This window comes from Anser anser (genome assembly GCF_964211835.1).
Source record: "Anser anser genome assembly, chromosome: 11".
NCBI lineage: Eukaryota > Metazoa > Chordata > Aves > Anseriformes > Anatidae > Anser > Anser anser.
Genome location: NC_139732.1, coordinates 5,095,362 through 5,114,395, shown reverse-complemented (window position 1 = coordinate 5,114,395; position 19,034 = coordinate 5,095,362). Strand labels below are relative to the sequence as shown.

General features: G+C 35.3%; 2 protein-coding genes across 11 annotated transcripts in view; one reads left to right on the top strand and one right to left on the bottom strand.

Annotated features, from left to right (window-relative positions):
• Positions 1-16,300, top strand: part of NETO2 (neuropilin and tolloid like 2) — a 32,812-nt gene extending 16,512 nt beyond the window's left edge. Inside the window, exons 5-11 of one of the 4 annotated variants that reach the window (XM_083852226.1) lie at positions 1,235-1,279; positions 1,369-1,496; positions 5,097-5,325; positions 9,715-9,828; positions 12,469-13,026; positions 15,019-15,139; positions 15,857-16,291. In XM_083852226.1, coding sequence (XP_083708352.1) covers positions 1,235-1,279; positions 1,369-1,496; positions 5,097-5,325; positions 9,715-9,828; positions 12,469-13,026; positions 15,019-15,134 — 1,190 coding nt within the window. In that variant the 3' untranslated portion in view covers positions 15,135-15,139; positions 15,857-16,291. Of the gene's footprint in view, positions 1-1,234; positions 1,280-1,368; positions 1,497-5,096; positions 5,326-9,714; positions 9,829-12,468; positions 13,471-15,018 lie in introns of those variants that run through there. The other 3 variants (XM_083852225.1, XM_083852228.1, XM_083852227.1) reach the window with 3 other exon arrangements.
• LOC310905659 (uncharacterized protein) overlaps positions 1-19,034 on the bottom strand; it is a gene marked incomplete at its 5' end in the record, with an annotated part of 135,646 nt that overhangs the window by 90,371 nt on the left and 26,241 nt on the right. Inside the window, one exon of one of the 7 annotated variants that reach the window (XM_083852276.1) lies at positions 18,765-18,814. The exons of the other annotated variants lie outside the window; for them this stretch is intronic. Of the gene's footprint in view, positions 1-18,764; positions 18,815-19,034 lie in introns of those variants that run through there. 7 annotated transcript variants of the gene reach the window in all.

Genomic DNA, 19,034 nt, shown 5'->3' with positions numbered 1-19,034 from the left:
ACTGGTCTTTAACCCTACAGCACATGAAAATACTATACACAATTATATTACTATATATATATATAGTGTGTATATATATATATATACTATATATATATATAATATATATATACTATACACAATTAACATTTATAGAACTGTACACCTTGCTAGGGATTTAGATTTGGAAACTCTCCACATTAATATAGTAACCAGTCCACTGAGAGTGATCTGCTAAAATATTTCCATAGGGACAGTACTTATGCATCTTGCTAAGTCCATTTCCAAAGCCACTTCATTAACATCACTTTCAAAACTAACTTAGCCTAGTTCCAGGCTGAAGTGCTTTCTTTGCGTAGACTAATGCACATGTACACACTACGATGTACATGATTTGCTTGGTGACTTTCTACACCACACGTGAGACAGCATGCATCTTGTGAGTTTCTGTGCGATTTGTGGGGAAACACATATCACTGATATGTAAACCTTGGACAGCCCAGCCCATTTTAGACCCATTTTTAGCCAAGCCCTAGTCCCAGTAAAGTCAAGTACCATCATTTAACCATTATGAAAAAGTATATTCTTAACTCACTAGTAATTTACATACAGTATGTTACTATAGTTTACTACACAGACACATACAGTACGTTCACTGTGCATTTAGAAGGAGGAACAATAGAGGAGCAATCAACGCTAAATTCTGCGCTAATAAATGATATCTAGAACTGTGCTACTTGGCCTAATATAAGCAGCATGGGTACCCAAGGAAAAAGTATCTTTAGTACTGAGCTGTCTTTTTCTATATACTAATTATTAATAGCAATTAGCAATTTCAAAACATCAATATATTATAATCTACTCCAGTTCAAATTGTTTCCAGACATACAGACAACAATCTAATCAAAATGATGCACACAGAAAGATCGCTGTACTCTTGTGAAGTTCCAGTGATTTCAGTGAAAACTGGCATAGTTAAAGTTAAGAATGTATCATAGGAACAAAATACCTAATAATAATTTTTGGTGTTCGGCTGGAAATCTGAGCTGTTAGCATAGAATTACAAGGTCAATCTTCGTGATTCGTATTATCTAAAAAAAGTTTGTCTCTGTACCATCCAATTGATTCAACAAACTTTCTGGCAATTTTTATTGTGAAATAATAAAAATGGACATCATCTTCAGATTATAATAAGCCTTGAAATGATTGTTAAGAATTGATAGCCCCTGTGACTCATGACTTCTTTCTATTACAGATCCTGACTTCACTTACCTAGGAGGCATTTTAAATCCCATTCCAGGTCTAGTATTACAGTTCCAATTTCTTTATATATGAAATTTTAAATTAATATCATATTGCATTTGACAGCAAGGTATATGTTCTCCCTAGACTGCCAATTTGAGCTCTCGGGAGCTGACGGAATAGTACGTTCCAGTCAAGTAGAACAAGAAGAAAAAACAAAACCAGGACAAGCAGTTGACTGCATATGGACAATTAAGGCTACTCCAAATGCTAAGGTGGGTTTCATTCATATCATTCAGCAAGTAATGGGTTTCCAAGTCATTAGTAACAGGTAATAGTGATTAGCATAATGTCACACTTTCATTGAAATGAATTATGTATCAGTAGCTTAGGAAATTCAGACATAATATTGTTTCTGAAATGCAACATATACAGCAAATCCATGGTGTTATCTTCCTATTATTTGAAACTCTAAATACAAAATAAAACTGAAAACTGTGCAAGCAATATTTTCCAAGGACATTTGATTTGGCCTGTGGTTTTATTGGAAAACTGCAGGTAAAAATGCTGGCTAACAGCTTTGATAAACTACAGTAAATCTTGCTGCTGTGATTTAAAATTTTGCTGCCAATAGTTCTGCTGGAGGATTTGGTTCTGTTCAAAGTCAGCAGAATGTGTAACTGGCTCCTCCCCAGTCTAATTCACAGTCCAGCACCTTCACTAAAACCCCATCTATCTCATCAGCAGTCTGAGCTAAAATGAAAAGTTTTACCTGGAAATGCCTGAGGAGCTATCACTTTTTTCTCTTCTAACTTTGCTATAGGATCATACCCTCTGAAAGTGCCACAGTAAAATCTGGTTGGACTTTTCTGAGTCCCAAAAGGGGCATGGTAGCTGCTTGAGTCAAAAATCAACAATAGATATATAGGTACTTGATATTTGTGATTGTGTCTGCAGCATTACTTATGAATACTACTTATGAAGACCACTTATGAAAAAACACACTATCTTATAATCATTAAAAACAACTTAAGCTTTATTGTTGTGCAGAGAGAAGGATTCCAAAATACAATAACCTTAGCCTGTTTTCAAAAATAGAGAAGCTATGTAACATTTCAGAACCATACACTTGCTAATTACTTACAAATTGCACTGAAGAATATGTAATTTTTCTCTGTATAACATACACATGTTATTTGCTTCTGTGTGTGTATTAAAGCACATATCACTACTTGCCTGTACCACATATACATAAAAGTTAAATATGTATTTTTAATAGCAGGACTTGCCAAGATGACAGTCATTCTTATCCACCGCTAAGAGTTAACTAAGTAGCCCTATTCATCAACTTCCAAATCAGTACTGAAACAGCAACCTAATAGACAGAAATAAGAGGACAAGACAAGAAACTAAAACTCCACTGATATATCTGAGCCTTTGAGGAAGTGAGTCAACTCCCAAGAGCCCTGTACTAGTCTCAGTAATAGTAGCAGTTCTTCCAGAAACAATAATAAAACCATTTTCTCTCTACATTTCCACTTGAGTGCACCAGGTCTTATGCTTAAGTATTTTAATAAATTATTGAATGTTGCCAAAAGGCAGAGTTGTAGCTGGGTCAGTCCTGAGATTAGACCATCATCCTAAATTATTGAGTTAAAACATTACAGAAAAATAACTCTTCGTATTCTAAGAGTGGTTTCCCGAGCTTCAATTGTGGCAGAATTATGATGATAAGACCCATTGGATCTGATATGGTTCCATCTCTTGAGAAAACTAAGCATAGACATTTTTAATTTCCTCAATTTGATTTTGCATTAAAAATATATTTTTAAACTAACAATTACAGCAATGAATGGGCTTACAAAATCTGCATAATATAAATTTAATAAATCACTCACTCCAGATTTCAGAAAATTACTAGAATTATCAGTATAATCTAAGAGCAAAGACCTTTTATATTTACTTGCCTGGCACACTAAGTAGAAGGAGCTTTTGCAGAGCTGAACCCTTTCAATGGAATTATTCCTTTGTTTTCATATGCAGATAGCTCTACTAAAAATGTGCTAATTTATTTTTAGTTTCCATTGTAATTTCACAGCACGTACATAAAGCCGATCATTAAATGAAAATACCAGCACATGCAGCTCAAAACCCCCCATGTTTGTGAGATAAAACATCAATGGAAGACAGGTTCTCAGTGTAGCTGAGAACTTTCACTTGTAAATCTAAGACAGTGGGGAAAAAAAAGAAAAAAAGACTATTTACAGAAAATCACTTTGCAAATCACAATGCTGAACATGCATGGAATCACGTGTGTTCAGGGAACGTACTTAGGTACAAAAAAAGTAGCATTTTCACAGAATAGTGAGATGAAGCATGAGATAGTATGACACAGGCTGCACCTTATCACAGAATGTGCAAGGGGAGAAAATGCTGGCAGCCTGCTTCTGGAAAACAGCAGAAAGAAAGGAGAAGCCAGGTTGTACAAGTGTAACCAATTTTTTATGTTCTCTCTTACTGTGTTTTAAATAGAGCCTGTTAACTGTAGGTGGGGGGCATGTGTTGTTGTTTTTTCTCACACAAGAGTAATGCTTTTGTTTTAGTGAATTCTTTAAAATACAGTTTTCACGCTAGTTAAGGTTAAAAGCAAGAGATGGTAAAAGGGCAGAAAAGCAGGTAATATAGCAGTAGTATGGTATTCATCCACACCGTCACAATCTAGACAAGAGTTTGAGATTCCTGTCAGTAGGCAGATGCATGAAAAATTGTGCTGTTGAAAAGGTCTTTAGTATTCGTGGTATCAGCCAGACAGGCCATTGTAAATGCACAGTCAAGACCCAGGCTTATCCAAGGAACACACTGAGGACCTCATGGCTTAGAACCTCCTCTCCCTCAGCCTCCACATGGGTAGATTTCTTCTCTGTCAAAATTATGGACATCTTGGGAATTTTAAAGATGGCTTTAATTTACAGGTGGCTTAATTATATATCTCATCAACTTTCACTAGAATTTTGAGAATTCCAATATAGACGTACAAGGGATTAAAAAGCCCAATGATCTTTCTATGCAACTCTAACTTAATTGCAAGCTTTCTCAAGATTCCTGCCCTAGCAAGATAAATTATTTGCTTACTCTTCAAGTACCATCTTGGTCTTCCAATTTCTTTGCTGCATATGCTCTACCACATATGTTGCTTTTTCTTTGGTTAGATTTCTATTTTCGGAGGAGTTAAGATTGGCTTAATTTTATTAACTCTTTCTAGATAGCCAGTTTACTTATCTCCTGCTTCCATTTTTATTCAAATTACCCATGGTTTTCATGGTTTATGTCTTTCATAACACAGCTATGTATAAGTAATCAGCTTCCATTCTGAAGCAACAAATTTTAATTTCCTTCTTTCGCTTCAGAGCTTTTCTCACTAGATTCCTTCCCTTATATTTTAGCCTGATTTTTATGAATTAAAAAGGCAAGAAAGCAGTCAAAAGACCATTAAATATTCTTTCAGGACATTTATGTGTTCCTTGCATCTGTTCTAGGGTAACAGACTGTACGTTTAGCAGAGCTGTTTACACCTTTATTCAGCTCGTGTGTTGATTTTTATTTATTTTTTCCCCAGGGGGAGCAGAAATACATCAGAATAAATTATTAAGTAAAGATTGTTTGGGGAGGGGGAATGAAATGGAGACACTTATTACAAATTCCAGGTAATATCCCACATTGACCTTTAATGAGAGGAAATGCAAGTTTAAAAGCATTGTGAATCAGGAGTTACACAAATGTATATGGGGACAAAACATCTTATTCAAGTCTAAAAATCAAAAACTGTCTTCTCTATATTACTTTTCCTGGATATATTCATTTCTGTTTTATAACAGATTTATTTACGATTTCTGGACTATCAAATGGAGCATTCCAATGAATGCAAAAGAAATTTTGTTGCTGTCTATGATGGAAGTAGTTCTATTGAAAACCTGAAGGCAAAGTTTTGCAGCACTGTAGCAAATGATGTCATGCTGCAGACTGGGACTGGCGTGGTACGAATGTGGGCAGATGAAGGCAGTAGACTAAGCAGGTTCCGGATGCTGTTCACTTCATTTGTGGATCGTAAGTACATTTTCAAGTGCCTATTCTGGTATCACGGTACTTCAGGTATTTTAGGAAAAGCCATTAGCTATGTCTTGTGCAGCAGGAACTTATACTGTTTCCTTCACATACAAGTAGGTAAGTTAAATACTTGCTTTATTACAGTTATGAGCATGGTTCCTGAAGAATGGCTTTCCTCCTTTATTAAAAGACTTATTTTTCCTTTGAATTCAAGAATAATACAACCTTAGGGTAGGTCCTTCTCAATTATTTCTACAAAGGTGCACAGACTTACTTAGAAGACAGCAGTGAGACTGAAGTGTGCTATCCCGTTAGCACCCAACTTCTGCTTCCCTGCCAGACACCACGATAGGCTCTCCTCAAGCCCACGCTGGACAGTCACAAGGCTAGGAAAACACTTGTGACCCTGCTGAGTCTGGATATTCTTCCTATCCACAGCCCTACCTTCGACTGCAGATCTGAAGGTACCCCTGCTCCTGCCACACCTAAGCTGCTGCCTCCTTTCTCCACTGTACGTGGCTCTAAAACAACCCCATGTGTGCTCCCTCAGCAAAGCCCAGTTGTGTTACACAGCCACGAATAAGGCAGTTGAATTCAAATTTATTAAGAAGGCTATATTAAAAGCAGAGCTACAAATGCTGTCTGGGCTTCTGTTTGGATTCCATAGCCTGCCTTAGAGATAGTCATTATTCTCATTGTAAATTAAGATGCTTCTGGAAAGCATTCTGTGAGATTTTCTTCTAAGCACTTTCTCTCTGAACTTAACTGAATTTGGTTGCCTCACATATTTACAAAGGACAACATGGCCCACATTGCAGAATGTGGAACTGCAAAGAAGTGTCATCTTCAGCACAGAAGTAAACTGAGTTTGGAAGTGCACAGCGGTTCTGAGATATACGCAGAGAACTGAATAAAATATGTCTGCCACTTCAGGAGAGCAGACCTATGCTTGTGCTAAAGGTTTTCAGAAAGCTCTGCTTGGAGAGTAAGTAGTACACATTTGCTGCCAAAGACGTAACTGTTTTTGACAGAAGTAACATGTCTGTAGAAAGTTCTGAAATGGATCCTGGTCACCATCTTGCAAAAAAATTCAAGTTACAGGTAACAGGTAGTTTGATGTTCAGCTCCATTGAACAGGAAAGTTTAACACAGAATGAAAGATAGTTTCTGCACAACAGCCTTTATAAAGTAACAGCAATTGAAGGTAACTGTCTTATTGCCTGCTTTGTGTACATGGTAGTAAGAACCAGTAGAAAGAACATTTCAGAAACTAGTCTATTGTTTAACCTAGAGTAGGCATTTAACAAACTTTATTGTGAATTTAAGTATGTTTTAAGCACAACCTGCTTATCAAATTTGTAACAGCTTTTCCAGTACCTTTTACTTCAATACAATTATTAATATTAGTGATGAAAGCTGGAATTAATTGCACTATCTCAAAAATGCTACGAACTTTGCCAGGGGAAATTATCCCTGTATATTTTAAATATTATGGGGCAGGGGAGGGATGAAGTACAAGACGCTGAAACAGTAACCACTTCTAGAGCTGAATAACTTTCCAAAGTTAGAATTTTAAAGGAATTCAAAAGTCCTTGCCAGAAGAAAGTCTGCAAAGTTGTGCAGTTATTCTTATTTATCTTCTAACTTGAGATACTGTCTGTCTTGGATAGGGTAATTCAAAAGTATGTTCCTGAAAACTAAGCGTTTCCTGTATTTTTGAATAGTCTAGTGATAATCATGTTTTCAAACTGAAAATAGTGAATCTGGGTTTATCTTCTCTTCAAATCTCTAACCTATTTTTCTCTTCTACCTTATTAATGATTTGTAATTATAAGAAGCCAACCGTGAAAACAATCAATATTTCTGAAAAATTTACATAAATGAGCTAATTGTGCATGACAGTCACCTAACACATACCTTAGTGCTGCTTGCAAATTTGACTAAGTAATTCAGCTAACAACATTAAAAATCAATGTATTTGATTTCTGGCTTGATTCAATACATGAATAATGCTATATATAAAGAACACTGTGAACACTGTGCAAGTTTTAGGCAGCTGTTATGAGAGGAGTCCAGCTATGTCCTTGAAGTCCTGGACTGGAACCAATCAATCACTGTGACTGGTAGTCAGACTTTGTACTCCCCATATAACAAACAAAGGAAAATGAAGTCAATTTGTCCCATTTTCATGGACCTGTTCATGGACTTTGCTCAAAAGCCATCCCTAAAAAACATTAAAGAAGCTACACAGGAATGTAAAATAGAGAATGTGCTGGGGGATGGAGAGGCAGCAGCAGAATGCATCATCCAAAAAGATACAAATTGAAAAAATACGGGAATAAGAAAAGGAATGTGTCTTGCATCATAATCCTTCCTCTATGCCTCCAAAAGAACTACAACTCCATGCAGATCCGTACTGAAACACTAACAAATACACATGGATTCCTGACAGCTGCTCTGGACACCAATTTCATAGATCTTCCTTTGTCTCAGATATTTTAATAGATGGTGTAGACTATTACATACACAGCTTTTTAAAGTTATTGTATATAAAGGATAAATAAGATCAGTATCAAACTCTGGGGAACACCACTATTGACTGCCTCCAGCTGGACTTTCTGCCTCTGATCACATTCCTTTATGCCTCTCAGTTGAGTCAGTTTTCAGTCCACCTCACTGTCCTCCTACATAGCTTGTAATTCATCAGTTTCTCTACAAGGCTGTTATGGGACACAGTTTTGAAAACCTCACTGAAGTCAGGATATACAACATCCACCATTCTCCCCATATCTACCAAGCGAGTTTATTCCATCCCAGAATGTAAGCGGATGGCTCAAGAATGACTTCCTTATTGTAACGCTAACGTCTCATTCATAACTGCTATAATTGGCATGAGCTATAACTTTCTAAGCATTGATAATACTTTAAAGCAATGTCCTTCATTTTCTGAATCTACTTTCCAAACAATTAAATTCTCAGTTCAATTCAGTAATCATTACATTTATCTTCCTCACTATGACATTTTAAAATACTAAAGTTATGGAGATAAACTCTTCCAAAATACCTTCTAAATAAATTCTGTAGTATGTTAGAGGAAGAAGTACTACAGTGCTTGCACTACAGTTAAAGCAAGCTTCCTATATGGGTCTTCTTGCCAGGTTGTCAGGGGTTAAAATTAACATGAAGGTAATACAAAAGATTAAAATGAATGAGTGGAGATTACGAAAATTGAGTGCAGTAAGAAATGGGAAGACATGCATAATTGGGTCAGGACATGCAATTTCAAAATTAAAGGCTTGAATTTTCTTTTCTTCTTTAGGCATGACTCCTATTTTTGTCACTGAGTCTGAAGCCTAACAGAAGGAATAAGTGAGAAACATGAGGTATTCAGGACTTGTCACCCTCCTCTACTTGTACCCTTTGGGTTTTGCTGTCGGTTTCAGAGAATCCAGACTACTCAAGAATAAATTCTTTCTATGAAACCAAGTAATAGAATGTCTATCACAACATCTGTGCTATTTAATATATAATTGATTACACTAATAACAGACACTTCTGTGATAAAAATAACACATTGCTGAGACAGAAAAAAAAATAAATTCTTGTCTAGTACCCTTAAGTCATAGAGAATTCCCCAAGTATACTATTTAAAATATATATATTATTTTTCAGGATGTTCTATAAGTATTTTTCTAACATCAAGGAGCTATAACAAACATTGATGCAAAAAATCTTTAGAGCAACTTTCTAGTTAAAGTATTTCTTCAAATTTCCAGCTATATATAGACAGATAGATAAAAAGATGGACTTTACTCTCTTAATCCTTGCATTAGTTCTGATAGGAGGATCTAAGAGCTTTGATTCACAAACAGGAATGACTTAGATGCCTCCAGTTACTGAAATCTCTTGCAGTTACTGAAACAGTCCTCCACAAGCTGAAATCTGATTTGTCTTAAGATATTAATGGGCTCCAAAATGCAGATGTTCAGTAGCTGTTTCACAGCCATTTACACAGCAGATATACAGCAGACTGAATAAATTTATAATTGATGGTGAACGTGATTTAAGTGTTAAGCTTTTAAAGACAAGTATTAAAGCCTTCTTCCATTATTTGTGTTGTGTGACTGTCTTTCTACTACCTGTTTTGAACAAGAAAGTTTTGTTTGTAGCATTGATAAATACACAGGAAAACAACCAACCAACCACAGAGTAAATAATCTGTTAATTACTGATGTGCATAAGAATTGTTTCAGTTTGAAACTGTAAAGAGAAAAGAACAAATACGCATGTTAAAAGTAACAGGAATTTACTATCTTTTTTTTTTCTTTTGTCGTGCAATGTATGACTTACTGAAAATTCCTAACATTTTCTTCCTCTTCTCTACTGCAGCTCCCTGCTCAGGCAACACTTACTTCTGCCATAGCAACATGTGCATCAATAATTCTTTAGTCTGCAATGGCATTCAAAACTGTGCATACCCTTGGGATGAAAATCACTGCAGAGGTGAATATAGTGCAAAGTATAGCCTTTATAACCCAGGCTGCTCAGTTGCCTTTCAAGAAAGTCCTGAAATGTCCTTTCCTGGAAATATGCTGAAGACAGCTATTCTCCTAATCTCAGAACGGTGTTCCAAATTTTTTATTTAAACTCAGGAGGCATGTAAGCATACTAAAGATTGATCTACCTGCTTTATAAGTAAATCTCTTCCTCTTCAGCATGAACTTTTCATTTTAAAAAAATAATAGCTTAATAGGAAAAAGAATGTAGTAGTTGCCAGGCTCCATCATATCCATTTCTAAATTTTAAATGAAGCAAGTTGTAGGGACAAGTAATGCCTTTTATTAGGAAAAAAATGATACAGCTGGAAAAAGACAGTCCTTCGAGCACAGTCTTTTTCCACTCTAAAGTAGAAGCAGCAGTCTCCAGAGATAAATGCAAATTTAAAATATTTGTTTTTATTTTAAGTTCTTAATCAGTGAGACCATCTCAGAGTACATGCACCTGCTGCATGTGGTGTAACAAGTAGTGGGAGGAAGGAGGGATTGGTAGGATGTGAAGAAGTCATCACTTATGGAAAATAGAGACATGTAAAACACTGCTTCTAGAACCCGGGGCAGAGAAGTATTGTTTAAACTGTCACAACTACAACAAGTCATTTCAATATCAGGCTTTGTACAGAAAGTTCTCATGATTTGAAGAAATTACTATTCTACTCAAGCACAGATATATTTATCTGTGTTTCAACACTAAGCGAATTTTCAGAGTTGAAACAAAAACAGTTTAAGGTCTTTTTTTTTCTTGCTAAAGAAGCAAAACAAGAACTTGTGCTCATCTGACAAATTGAATGGCATAAGTAGGTCTGAAAAAAAAAACCTGAAAGATTAAAATATGTACTCAGTTTCAAAGAGAAACTCTTAACTGTAGGAAGGGTCAAAACTTTCTCTAAGAAAAACCTTGAAATAAAATAGTGTTTTGTTATTATTATTATTTACCAAAAGACTAAAGTTTGATTTCTGTACTCAAAAGCTATTTTGGAATTTTATTTTGGACAAGCATTGTAAAAAAATCACACTGCTCTAATACACTCTAAGGGAAGGTGCATTATAGATGTGTTACGTATTATGCAAGTTTTCCAGCTAAAAATCATGATCCATAACTGTTAAGTTTTCAATGGATAAGTAAGTTTCCTCTAAATAATCCTTAGCTTTAATAATATTCTGTGTTCCCTATTAAGTGCAATTGCTGGATCTACTTCCCATCTCTAAGTGCTTTTCTAGAACCTCACGTAGAGTCTACACTTCACTAATGCACTACAGTATTTCAGAAACAAAATTTTATGAAAACTATATCATTAGATAAGAAACCGTCTTTCCCAATATTTGTACATCTGATGCTGAATAATCTACCATGTTTTATGTTGGATATAATTTAAACGCTGCTTCAGTAGTTGCACAGCACATAATTAAAGGATAGTTGAAAATTGGGTCCATCTTGTCAGCTAAGGCAGTCTTAAGGAGACGGATGAAACCAAAAGAACAATTTTATCTTTGAAAAGAAGGCTTCTCAATTGTGCTCAGTTCCCAGAGGCACCTAGAGTTCTCATTTAGCCCATGTCAGTGACTGCCTAAACCTGATTATGTTGCAGCCTACCTTACGCCTAAGGCCAGTGGGTCATACAAATAAATAGTTTAAAAAAAAGAATCAGTCACATGCAATTTCTTTTAAGAGACTGGGGAAGACATCATCTTTTGATTAAGACCTTCTTGATGAAAAAAAATCTTCCAAGAATTAAGAAACCTAGATACAGATGAGAGAACTACCATAGCATTGAAATTTGTATCTCCCACAGAAGTGTGCTAACAAGAGCCAAACTGGGTAGGACAAGGGGAGATAGGCTCATTCATATTAAAGCAATAAATGTTACTCAGAATAAATAGGCTAAGCTCTGAAGCAAAACGGTATTTCAGACATGAATTATTAGTCAATTCCTCAGGACTCTGTTTAGTATATGGGTTGTTTTACATTGCATAAGGTGGTATGCAACTCTCTCCATGCACTGTGTGTGGAGTACCTAAGTGTATAACAGACATATCCAGATGCCAGGAGCCTGATAGCTGAAAATGTGCAACATTTAGGCAACATTTTTTTCTACAGTCTTAAATGCTTTTTCCCCTCGCTAGCAAATGTTGCAGAGTCTATCACTGGAGAAATCTTGCAGTCCTCTAAATGAAGTATTTTTACAGAACAGAAACCTAACTGGAAAATTTGAATCTCCAAAAAAGAATTTTAAGTATGGAAAACCATCTTGTACTGATGCTGCCATCTTGTGTGTTTCCATATGAAGTACTACCCAAAAGTGCCATATTATTTAGGTTGGTTGAGGTTTTTTGCTCCCCCTTTCCCCACACTCTTTCCCTAACTGAGTTATTACCATCACTAATGAAGATGGGGAATTAGACTTGCTGAATAAATGCACAGATCTAATATGACAAATCATACAGGTCTAGTCTCTAGTACCATGAATTCATTTCATTAATAGCACAGCACTTACGTGGCAATCACAATGCAGCTTGCTTTGTTCTAATATACAGTCCAAAATATGAAAAGTAAGAACTCTCATAATCCCCATTTTTTTCTTTGCAGAAAGGAAAAAAGCTGGATTGTTTGAACAAATCACCAGAACACATGGAACAATCATTGGTATCACATCAGGGATAGTTTTAGTTCTTCTTATCATTTCAATTCTAGTACAAGTAAAGCAACCTCGCAAAAAAGTTATGGCTTGCAAGACTGCTTTCAATAAAACCGGTTTCCAGGAAGTATTTGATCCTCCGCATTATGAACTGTTTTCACTGAGGGACAAAGAGATTTCTGCAGATTTGGCAGATTTATCAGAAGAACTTGAAAACTATCAGAAAATGAGGCGCTCTTCAACAGCTTCCAGGTGCATTCATGACCACCACTGTGGCTCTCAAGCCTCCAATATAAAACAAAGCAGGACAAACCTCAGCTCCATGGAACTTCCCTTCCGCAATGATTTTGCACAACCTCAGCCAATGAAAACATTTAATAGCACATTCAAGAAAAGTAGCTACACTTTCAAACAAGCGCATGACTGCCCCGAGCAAGTCATAGAAGACAGGGTGATGGAGGAAATTCCATGTGAAATCTATGTTAGAGGAAGAGAAGATACAGCACAAGGTTCGTTATCTATTGACTTTTAATTTCCTAGTTAAGGTGTTATCAGTGTACATAGAGGATGCTTGTGTATAAGGACAGTGTATATATTAAAAGTGTATTATATGCAGCGTGTGAGATGCACACACTTTTAGCTTATTATACTTCATTTGAAAAGAAAAAAAAAGGAAAGAAAGAAAGTCTTCATAACTAATTTCTGCTGAAGAACAGTGGACTTCCTCCCATCCTCCCAAGCTACCTGTCCGGTGGAGCAACAAGCCAGACTTTGCATGGAAATTGGAAGTTAAGGATGTTGGGGGGAAAGACAGCAACAACAACCACCACTGTCATTGATCAGCAAAAACAGTGACTACTACCCTTCTCTTCACATCATTTTCTCTTATTTAGATGTCTGCTTTTCAAGACAATTTTAATACCTCAGTTACATAAATAAAAGTAGTTAAGTGCACCACGTATATGTCAACATAGGTGTCTTATTGTATTTGTCAGATTGAAAGAGTTAGTGTTAAGTGCCAGTTAAGACTCAAGAGTTACATTACAGCCATCTGTTTCATCTTGCCTGCCATTTATATTGCCTTTAATTATCAGTTCCTCACTCTATGCTTTGTGAGAAATAAGTGTAAGGGGTTACTGCCTTTTTAAAAGATATTGAGGTTTATTAATTTTAGTACATTTGGGAATGTGACCCTCGCAGCTTGCGGTTAAACACAAGCGCTCATGTTATTCTAGATGCAGACTTCAAACTGTTTGCTTTCAAGAAGGCTTAGGATTCTAAAAGATTCTGCCATGTATTATAAATCCATGTGGCTACACTGATTTCACCGCTCTGTAGTTAGAAAATAATTCTGTTCCTGTGTTTTCCAAGTATTTACATGAATAGACTGTACTGTACATTTCTCTCAAAATAGCCTTTTAGTCCTTATGCAGCCAATCTTCCCTACTGAAATCAGTGATGATACTTTTAGCTCGTGTCCTACTTGCCTGAACAGGATTGCTCTGACATGTGTGATCACCAGGGAAACAAGGAGAAATCAAACAACTCTTGTTAACCTTTATGGAACCTTTCTCATGCCCCTTGTTGCCACTTGAAAAATTGCACATTTCATACCTTTTTTAATGGTGGTTTGGACCTAATTTTAACATTTTTACAATATAGAACAGTTTTTTCAAATACAATAATTCTCATTGTGTTTTTTAGACTTTTTATATAGTTTGATACTGTATAGACTATTTATTAAATCAAAATCTAGCACCCGTACAACAGGCTTGTTTCACTGTCCGTTTTAGCAGCTCCGAATAACATGCAGTTGCTGCCATGTATACCGCAATTTGCCAAGCATACTTAATATGACTTCTGCGTTAGCCTACATTTTATTCCCTGGTTTGTTTGGATTTATTCTGATATTTTCTTCACAAGAAACCTTTTACTAAATGTGACCTACCAGCTTGCACTAGTTATAGCCTTTATTTGGAAATGTATATAAAACCGTATTTACAGTGAGATGTTTGTTGGGCTGACTACAGTACAAAAATTAGTATATGACCTCAGCAACTGAAGCCTCTTCTCTTAAAAATAGATGAACAACAGCTATAACAAACTGATTTTTCATTGAATGGAAAAAAAAATCAAATGTTTATAAAACGTAAAAAGAAATGCAAAATCGTACAAAATATAAGAAATTGGGAGGGTGGGGGAGGGAGGGAATTGATTATCCTCAACACTTCACAACTTCAAAATTAAGCCTGCCGTGTATCTAAAAGAACTTAGGCAGAAGGTCACAGATCAGACCCCTAAGGTTATACCCTGGTCTCAGTTTTTGTGCTTATCCCAGAACAGATTTCAGTTTGAAACAACAGAAGTGGGCTTTTTTTTTTTTTTTTTAGATGCACTTCATGCAGGTGTTAAAAAAAGCTAGTTAATTTTGACCTGATTTTTTTAGTATATTTAATTAAAACATTTATTGACATATTTCATTTACTTCTCATTGATTTCAGTAATAAATCTCTCATCATTACCTGTATGGAACAGAATGTTATTTGCTTCAGACTTAGTTCCAGATTCTTTCAACAAGAAATACATAGTTTTACATGAGTCCTTCTTGTTCATATAACTCTGGTAAGTGCTAGGTTTGCATGATTAAGTTTCCTTTATAAGGTATATTTGTCCATGTGATAAAATATTATGGTCCCTATTCTTTCCTAAGTTATATTGTCTTTGAACACTAAACCTGTAATAATAAAACAAACAGCAACCCTGCAGAGTGCAAGTCTGTGGAGAAAAGGGGAAAAACTCTACTGAAGAATTCTGGAATGGCCTAAATAATATTTTCATCTCTGTTGCAACTTCCTGGTGACATGGTCAGAACACAGCTGCTTTTCTGCTACCCTAGAGCAGCTAGGTGAACTCCCTTAACCAGCTACGTCTTGTAAGCAACCTTTTCCAATATCCCCAGGCCCAGCACTTTTTAGTTTGTAGCATAAAGTTGAGATACTCCTGTCTAGTTAACACAGGCCCGTTTCCCAGTACAGAGTGAAAACTCTGAAAAAGGAGAGTTCCAGTATTTCAGTAGTAGCAAACCCAACCCATATTGTGGCAAAAATCCATACCTTTCTAGGAGCATTCTGATTTTGCACTCATTTTTACCCATATCCCCAATACCTTCTGTTAGCCCTGAATGCATGTAAGCAAAGAAAGCAAAGATACATTCCCTATATACACGCTGACCAGGAAATGGTCAATGACATGACTTATAAATACCAAAACAGTTAATTTTTATCTTCTATAGTTTAGACATAAAACCATTTAATGTGAACTATTTCTTCTCGATAAAAGTTGTAAAAGTAAATCTACAGCTGACATGAAAGTAAGTGAACAAGAACCGTGATTCTAGAAGTTCTGTAAGGAGATGCCTACGTTTGCAGATATGACGACAGTGGGAATTCAGCCTTCATGCTGGAAATGACTGAAGTGTTTCAGTGATCACAGACATACTAATCTGTCCTTAAAAAGCATGAAATTCTCTTGTCCAGAGTAGAATTTATGACCTTCATTGTACATACAAATTATAGTGGTGTATGATAGGAATTACTTTCTATTCTTATTAAACCAGTAAAAAGAAAAGTTATGGAAAGACCTGTCATTGACTTACAAGAAAAAGCACCTGTCATGTGAACGCTTTGCAGAATGTTTAAGTCATTAAAATATATTCTGTTTTGTTTTTACTTGGTACAGAGAATTCTGTTTATTAGCAGCCCATCTCCTGATACTTGACGAAAAAATACTTTCCTTATTCTCGAATCAATTTAGTCCTTAAATAGATTTTTTTTAGTATCAAAGATCATAATAAAATTTGTATTTCTGAACTATTTAAGTATAATCTTTTCACTAAAGTGCTACTTACTAACAGCATAACTTTAAAAAAAATCAGTACCTATATTTGAGAAGTCAAGAGCAAATTACATCTTGAAGTGGAACCACTAAATTCTTATGGCTATACTGAAACTTTCTACTGAGTGGCTGACTGCATTTTACTGTGAATAGATACAGAGACTGATCATCCAGGAAGATCTATTTATATTTAGATGTCCTTCCTTCAAAGTTTATGTATGAGCCCTAAGATTGCTCAAATCTATGGACTGCTTGCCAAAACACATTTATAATCTATGTCAGACTGAAAGATGAGCTGATTTTACATTATTTGACATCATGCCATTGCAGCTGAACATTAATTTTAAAATCCTCACCCCATTGTAACTGAAAACCATTGAGTTAATTCATGTTTTGAAAACATTTATAGAACCTATCTCAATCTAACAAAATAAAAGCTAGAATCTTTAAGACTTCTGTTCCCGGGGTTTCCAATAACTGTATGTAGGATAAATCCCTCCTATGAATACACAAATAAATCACATGTTAATACGCTCTAATATGTGATTCTGTGTCACTACGGAATTGCAAGTTTATTTTCACATTCAAATTCCTTTGCTACGCTTTACAGAATCAGCTTAACAAAAATCTGTTTTCCATCTGTTTCATACATTAACACCAACAGGCATTTATTACTTGTCAACTTGTTCCCTCTTATCTATCTATCAAAGATAATCCACTATATACCAGATAAAACAGCTTAATTTTTTATCAGTCTGTCTCTTCTTACAGAGCCAAGTCCAGGGAGAATCAAAGCAAGAACTTAAAGTCTTAGTATGTCTTTCCATTACCATCATGTAATTTATGGTAATAGCTCTTATACGGGAGAAGCCCATAAAATTTACATCAAATTCTGCTCAAGAAAAAAAAAATCCAGTATTATAATAAACCAAGTAATAGTACAAAAGACCTGTACACCTCAAAATTAAATATAATTAAATATAATTTGCTTTGCCTTAAATATAATTTGCTATTTTGTAATCTCAAACACCTTCTGAGAGGTAAGATCTGTCAATGCTGCCAGAGTACTTCAATGGTAAACACCACACTGTTTTCTCTGCACAACTACTTCCTCTCCACCCAAACAGATCTTTGAAGTTTTAAATCTTATTTCATTACTTTATTAATTTATTCATAGAAATATAATATTATTTACATCTCACAATTAGCCTCAAATTACATTATCACCTACATAAAAGTTGCTTCTCCCTTCCTCCCGGATATGTTTAGGGAACAAGAGTTATACTGTAGACGTATTTATCATTAAACCATAGCATTTCAGAGTTTAAACATTACGCTAATTTCTGGTTTTATAGTGCAGCTTATTTGTCACTGGAGAAGTAAGAGACTACAAGAAAAACTCAAAGCTCATGAGATTATCTCCTTAACCTCAAATTAATATGGCTGAACTGGAGCAAAGTAAATTGGTTTTCTAATACTCAAAGTCCAGTATTTTGTGGGAAAACAATATCAGAATTTAAAAAGGCTTTTTTTTTTTTCTTAATTGTGAGAAAATGGGCTTTTTTTGCCCCTGATTATCACACTCAGTTTGCTCATAACACTTGCCCTTAATAACTACCACATTCACCTCTGAATAACACAGAGCACAGGCTTCCTTTCAGTTCCACTGGTGAAGTTCATCAAAATGTACAAAATCGAGAAGGAAAAAAACTACTCGCAGAAACAGAAGGGGAGCTGAAAATAAATAATTCTTTGTTCTAAATACAAAATGGGAGACAGTAGAATACTGACCACTGAACATTTCTGATGCAATTTTTAACTCACCCTTCAATGCACTCAGATTGCTCTCCAGGTAATAAAGCATACAATTCTATTTAAGCAATATGTTAGTTTCCCTCACTTCAGTAAACACCCTCAATACTCCTAATAATTTGGAAAACACCAGATTCTAGTACTGAGAGTTTACTGGATAGCATTCTCAATTACTGCTGATTATTATATAAAAAAAACTATTCAGTGATTAATGGGTGTGGAAGAGAAACAGAAAAACAAGAAGAACACTCTTGAAAGCAATTATGAGAACAAGAGATTCTTAGAAAGACAAGTCAATAAACCCCAACTCTCACAGATGCTGTAATGAATCTTCTATTTGTAAGGAACAAACAGACAAGGTACATAAGCAATACTACTCATTACTGGTTCTTCCACTGCATGTTTAATAACCCAACAGAGCAATTGAAGGCCTGAGGTGAAGCCAAATCATTTTAATTTTTCAATAGTAACGAAAAAACAAAGACCAAAGAATGAAGATGTTTGCTTTGCACTTACCAGAAGCATAAAAACTGCACAAGCCATTTTATCTTATATTGTCATTACGTTTTATCCTGAACTGTGAAAGGAATTCTGGAATATACAAAACCAGCACAAGATATGCATGTAAAATTCAAGTGTATAATAAACTAATAAAAAAGTAATGGATGCTTAAAATAATCTCCTATATTGGGTAGGTTTTAGAACTCTATGACTCTTAAGGTTATCATATTCTCCTAGACGTTTCTGCATTTATGTCTGTTTTGACAAATTTCAGTATGTACACTTAAGCATAAAATTCATGCAAGAGAGG